The sequence below is a fragment of the Gouania willdenowi genome, chromosome 4 (genome assembly GCF_900634775.1).
Source record: "Gouania willdenowi chromosome 4, fGouWil2.1, whole genome shotgun sequence".
Taxonomy (NCBI): domain Eukaryota; kingdom Metazoa; phylum Chordata; class Actinopteri; order Blenniiformes; family Gobiesocidae; genus Gouania; species Gouania willdenowi.
In genome coordinates this window covers 265,847-272,639 of record NC_041047.1, presented here as the reverse complement: position 1 = coordinate 272,639, position 6,793 = coordinate 265,847, and the positions used below count along the sequence as shown (strand labels likewise).

Sequence of the window (6,793 nt, the reverse complement as noted above, 5' to 3'; positions counted from 1 at the left end):
GTGTATATATACATGTTTGTGTGTGTGTGTGTGTGTTTATATACATGTTTGTGTGTGTATAAGTTGTGTGTATATCTAGTGTGTGTGTGTGTGTATATATAGTGTGTGTGTGTTTATATATAGTGTGTGTGTGTGTGTGTATATATAGTGTGTGTGTGTGTATATATAGTGTGTGTGTGTGTGTGTGTATATATAGTGTGTGTGTGTGTTTATATATAGTGTGTGTGTGTGTGTATATATATATAGTGTGTGTGTATATATAGTGTGTGTATATATATAGTGTGTGTGTGTGTGTATATATAGTGTGTGTGTGTGTGTATATATAGTGGTGTGTGTTTATATACATGTTTGTGTGTGTGTTTATATACATGTTTGTGTGTGTGTGTGTGTTTATATACATGTTTGTGTGTGTGTGTTTATATACATGTTTGTGTGTGTGTGTTTATATACATGTGTGTGTGTGTGTGTGTGTGTGTGTGTGTTTATATAGTGTGTGTGTGTGTGTGTGTGTATATATAGTGTGTGTGTATATATAGTGTGTATGTGTGTGTGTTTATATATAGTGTGTGTGTGTATATATAGTGTGTGTGTTTATATATAGTGTGTGTGTGTATATATAGTGTATATAGTGTGTGTGTGTTGTGTTATATATAGTGTGTGTGTGTGTGTATATATAGTGTGTGTGTGTGTGTATATATAGTGTGTGTGTGTGTGTTTATATATAGTGTGTGTGTGTGTGTGTGTGTATATATAGTGTGTGTGTGTATATATAGTGTGTGTGTGTGTATATATAGTGTGTGTGTGTATATAGTGTGTGTATATATATATATTGTGTGTGTGTATATATAGTGTTAATAGTGTGTGTGTGTGTGTATATATATATAATGTGTGTGTGTGTATATATAGTGTGTGTGTGTGTGTGTATATATAGTGTGTGTGTGTGTGTGTTTATATATAGTGTGTGTGTGTGTTTATATATAGTGTGCATGTGTATATATAGTGTGTGTTTATATATAGTGTGCGTGTGTGTGTGTATGTATAGTGTGTGTAAATGTGTATGTATAGTGTGTGTAAATGTGTATGTATAGTGTGTGTGTAGTGTGTATAGTGTGTGTGTATGTATGTATAGTGTGTTTGTATGTATATATATAGATGTGTTGTAATATATAGTGTGTGTTTATGCGTATATATAGTGTGTGTGTGTGTATATATAGTGTGTATGCGTATATATAGTGTGTGTATATATATATAGTGTGTGTATGTGTATATATAGTGTGTGTGTGTGTGTATGCGTATATATAGTGTGTGTGTATATATAGTGTGTGTACCTTTGTTTTGAGGAAAAACAACAGCTTTTAAAAGATGGAGACCAACACCTGAGCTACCAGACCTTCAGCAAAGATAAGGTCAGAACATTGTTGGTTCTTTCTACAGTGAATGGAACAAAAGGAAGGATTGACTTTGTGGATGCTCCTCACTGAGGATGTTCTGAGTTGTTGTTGTTGTCATTTTCTCCATGTTTCTGTGTTTGATGGTGTTTATGTTGATTTTGTTAGATGCTAAATACTTGTTCATGTGGATCTTGTGTTTTTTCTTTCTTATTATGAATTTTATATTTGGATAAGCGCATTGAGACGACTTTGTTGTAAATTGTGCTATACAAATAAAGTTTGTGTGTGTATATATAGTGTGTATCTCTATCCAGGGACCTCTCCACAGGTTGTTTCTTAGTGTGTGTGTGTATGTGTATATAAATATATATATATATATACAGTTGTGTGTGAAAGTCAGGGTACCCCTTTAAAAACAGCATATTTTATATATTTAAAAAGTTATAATCATATTTACTGTCTCTCTGGTATATGGGAAAAAAAGACAATATTGTCAGGAAACATTAATGCATAGTTACATTTTATTTTATAAATTGAACAAAATTACAAAAATGAAAAACATAATTTTGGCATGTGCAAAAGTCGGGGCACCCTACAGCATCAGTACCTTCAGTACTTAGTAACACCCCCTCTGGCAGATATCACAGCTTGTAAACGCTTCTTATAGCCAACAACAAGTCTCTGGATTCTATTATTTGGGATTTTTCCCCATTCTTCCTTGCAAAAGGCTTCCAGTTCTGCAATATTCCTAGGACATCTTGCATGCACAGCTCTTTTAAGATCTACCCACAGATTTTAGATAATGTTTAAGTCTGGAGACTGTGAAGGCCATTCCAAAACCTTCAGCTTGCGTTTCTTGAAGTAGTCCATGGTGGATTTGGAGGTATGTTTAGGATCATTATCCTGTTGTAGAAGCCATCCTCTTTTCAGCTTTAGCTTTTTTACAGATGCTGTGATATTTGCCTCCAGAATTTGCTGGTATTTAATTGAATCCATTCTTCCTCCACCCGAGCAATGTTTCCTGTCCCACTGGCTGCAACACAACCCCAAAGCATGATGGATCCACCCCCATATTTAACAGTTGGCAAGGTGTTCTTTTCATGAAATGCTGCTCCTTTTTTTCTCCAAACATACCTTTGCTTATTGTGGCCAAAGAGTTCTATTTTAACTTCATCAGTCCACAGCACTTGTTTCCAAAAGTCATCAGGCTTCTGTAGATGTTCTGTTGCATATTTTTGACGTTGTATTTTATGATGAGGTCGTAGATAAGGTTTTTTTCTACAGACTCTTCCATGAAGGTCTTGTTTGTGCAAGTATCGGCGCACAGTGGAAGGGTGCACCACCACTCCTGAGTCTGCTAAATCTTCCTGGAGGTCTTTTGAAGTCAAATGTGGGTTTTGGTTTACCTTTCTGACCAGACTACGAGCTGTTCTCTCCGAGAGTTTCCTTGGTCTTCCAGATCTCTTCTTGACCTCCACAGTTCCCCTCACCTGCCATCTCTTAATTATGCCTCGCACTGTGGAAACTACAAGCTGAAAACGCTTTGCTATCTTCTTGTAGCCCTCCCCGGCATTGTGGGCATCAATTACTTTCATTTTTTCTGTCTTACACAGCTTCTTAGAGGAACCCATGGTTGCTGAGTGTTTGTACAAGGTTTGTGGAGTCGCCGTATTTAAGAAACCCTCACATTGGCACCAGCTGGCACTCCCTAATGACAATTGTTGACACATGCTTCAGGACCAATGAGCTGGTAGAGGTCTGAGCTTGTAAAAAGAATCTGACACTTTGAAACTCTCAGGGTGCCCCGACTTCTGCACATGCCAAAATTATGTTTTTCATTTTTGTAATTTTGTTCAATTTATAAAATAAAATGTAACTATGCATTAATGTTTCCTGACAATATTGTCTTTTTTTCCCATATACCAGAGAGACAGTAAATATGAATATAACTTTTTAAATATATAAAATATGCTGTTTTTAAAGGGGTGCCCTGACTTTCACACACAACTGTATAATGTGTGTGTATAGTGTGTATATATAGTGTGTATAGTGTGTACCTCTATCCAGGGACCTCTCCACAGGTTGTTTCTTACGGACCACAGTCAGCATCACAGTTTGACCTGTTTTCTTCATCACTTCTAGGACCTCCTGATTGGTCAGTCCATGGAGACTCACTCCATCCAGCTGTTGGTCATGTGATGATGTCATTAATGATCTACACTAATGATGATGATGAAGGCCTTACTGCGATCAGCCTGTCGTGGACTCGGATGTTTCCACTCTGGTCCGCAGAACTCCCAGGAACCACATGTTTAACATACACCCCCACAGCATCTGAGACACACACACACACACACACACAGAGTGTTAAGAACCATGTGTTTGTGTGTCTCTGTGTGTGTGTGTGTGTGTGTGTGTGTGTGTGTGTGTGTGCGTGTGTGTGTCTTACCCTCACTGGTCAGTGCGTTGTGGCCAATGATGGAGATTCCCAAACTCTGACCTTGTAGTCTGTTCAAAGAAACCTCATGGATCTCATAACCCTCCAGATTAGGCTACACACACACACACGCACACGCACACGCACACGCACACACACACACACACACACACACACACACACACAAAATATCAATTTTGTGCATTACAATTATTGTATATCAGAGAATATATTAACCTCAATTTTTTAGTAATGTACATAATATGTTAGTAACAATTGAGTATGATATTGTTTATTAATGCTGTTTATTGTCAACGAGTGGAAATGATGTTGGATGAAATGTACAGTGTCTGAAACAGGCTTAAAAATGACTCAGCATGTTGGAAACAGATTCATTAATGATTCCAAGTACCCCCCGCAATGTGTTCACGTACCCCTAGGGGTACACGTACCTCTGGTTGGGAACCACTGTCCTAACCCACCCACCCTCTGACCCACTAACTCCAACTAACCCACTCACTGTTTTGCTGACATGGCGTTCTACAGTTGGGGCAGAGATGGGGGCGGAGCTTGGAGGGGGAGGAGCTCCAGTCAGCTGCCCTCGTGGCTCTCGGCCAATCATCATAGTCACATGACTCCCACAGCGCTGCAGCACCTTGATCACCTGATCACTGGTCAGACCGGAGGTGGGCGTGGCCCCAATGCTTAGGATGTGGTCACCTGTGCGGAGACGCCCGTCCTGATTGGACAGAGAGCCAAACAGAGAGTGACATAATTACAGAGTGGGAGGAGCCTATTCATAAACTCACTCTGTGGGCGGGGCTTCCAGGAATCACCGTCCGCACCACGATGCCATTGGCCCCGCCCCCAACGATACCGAACCCTAGTCCTGAGCCGTCATTGGTCAGCTGGATCTGCTCCACGTGACTCCACCCATCCTACACACACCCACACACACACACACACTGTCAGTGGGAGTCATGTGACCCACACTGGTATGTGGGACGAGGATCCTGTTACCATGGGAACAGGAAGGGGGGGTCCTGTGTGTGGGTTCTTTAGTTTGTCACACAACACAACTACACAAACACACACAGGTTCAGAGACTTTAAACCAGGAAGTATTTGATCAAAGTGTTCTCAGTAGAGCCAGGCCTACGCTTTAAACCTGGTTTAAAGCCATCCATGACCACGCCCCCTTTTTCCATCCATCAAACTCTTTTCAGATGGAGCTCTCCAGCTCAGCCAATCAGCTGACAGTGTTTAGATTAAATACACGTCTTTATAAGACCCACAAGATCGATCACAGATTTAATGATTAGAAAGTGACGGTGCATGTGCTGGAACTTTTACTCTGAGTACACAGCCAATAGAAACCACTGCTGAGACCAACAGGAAGTGACATCATCAGTTACTAAGGAGTAAAAATAAATTTGAAGAAGTTTCTGTTGTTTGAACATTTTTAAAGTAGTAAATGGTTAAACGTGGTGTTATTTAGTCAATTTATCATAGAAAACAACTGATCATGCGTTTGATACATTTTTAACACCTGTCAGTGTTTAATAAAAGACGATGATGTAACTCACAATTATATGTCATTTATGAGAATAATTAGTGTTTTGATGAACTCAGCTCTAAACATTAAATATAAATGAATGGAAGGAGCAGCTCAGCTGTGATCAGGTGATCAGTGTGTTTATATCATATCAATCACTGTCCCTGAAGCCCCTCCCTCTCTGTATATCCACAGCTTTCTCATTATTAATCTATGATTAATAATTAAACACATGGAGACTATGATATCTCATTATTAATACGCTACACATTAAACATGTAATAATGATTATATCATCATTTGTATTGATTTAAAATCATATTTAAACATTTACCATCATATTCTGTTTAATTTCCTTTTAAATAACCTTATATTAATGTGGTATTTAAATTATAACAGAGTCTTTTTGACTCATTTTTCCTTTCGTAGGTTTTTATTGAATGTTTTAAATCATCACTAAATAACTTCTTTAATAATGATGACATGGTTTCATGACAGTGACTCAGCAGATTAAATCTGGTCAGGAGCAGGTTTGACACATGGACTGTGTTACTATGGTAACCAAGGTGTTTTCTCATGATGAAACCACTGTTCTAGCTAAAACCAGGTTTAACAGAGCCTGACTCTCAGGTTAAACCTGGACTTAATTCTGAGCTGGGTTTGATTAAACACCCATGAGACAGACAGACACACACACACAATTGTAGTCGTGTTGTGATTACCGCGCTAACATGTAGTGGGCGGGGCCTAGTCACCAGCAGCTCCACAGTGTCTCCAGCCTGTTGTAGTAGAGACAGCCCCTCCTGCTGGGCCACGCCCCTCATCACATGATGACCATCAACCAATAAGATCTGATCATTGACCTGCAGACGGCCATCGCTACACACACACACACACACACACACACACACACACACACACACACACACACACACACACACACGGTCTCACACACGCACGGTCTCACACACGCACGGTCTCACACACGCACGGTCTCACACACACACACACGCACACAGACACACACACACACACACACAGTCTCACACACACACACACACACACACACACACACACACAGTCACACACACAGGCAGTCACACGCATACGCGGACGGTGTGTCCTCACCTGTAGGCCACGCCTCCTTTCTCTATGTGGTTGATAAATACTCCTCGACTCAAACTAACAACGCTGAACCCAAAACCATCGCCATGACGACGAGTCAGCTGCACATGCTCAGTGTCACTGGCCCCTCCCACCTCAGCAGCTTGCATCCAATCCTGAGGGGGCAGAACCTGCTGAGCCAGTGGAGGAGAGCCATTGGTGGAGATGTGGATCAGCTGACTTTTCCTGGAGGAGGGAGGGGGGGAGCTAAGCTGTGGGAGGGACAGGAAGTGATGTGAGAAACCGG

The 6,793-nt window shown here is 40.6% G+C and overlaps 1 protein-coding gene across 10 annotated transcripts in view; it reads right to left on the bottom strand.

Moving 5' to 3' along the window:
* patj (PATJ crumbs cell polarity complex component) overlaps nt 1-6,793 on the bottom strand; it is a 60,143-nt gene that overhangs the window by 18,011 nt on the left and 35,339 nt on the right. For all 10 annotated transcript variants that reach the window (XR_003673891.1, XR_003673892.1, XR_003673896.1 and 7 more), the window contains exons 4-10: nt 6,511-6,758; nt 6,105-6,261; nt 4,638-4,766; nt 4,349-4,567; nt 3,841-3,943; nt 3,637-3,725; nt 3,449-3,575 (exon numbers count right to left, since the gene is read on the bottom strand). Coding sequence is in view for 2 of the 10 variants with exons in the window: in XM_028444397.1 (XP_028300198.1) it covers nt 3,449-3,575; nt 3,637-3,725; nt 3,841-3,943; nt 4,349-4,567; nt 4,638-4,766; nt 6,105-6,261; nt 6,511-6,758 (1,072 nt within the window). In the remaining 8 variants the exon portion in view is untranslated. The remainder of the gene's footprint in view (nt 1-3,448; nt 3,576-3,636; nt 3,726-3,840; nt 3,944-4,348; nt 4,568-4,637; nt 4,767-6,104; nt 6,262-6,510; nt 6,759-6,793) is intronic.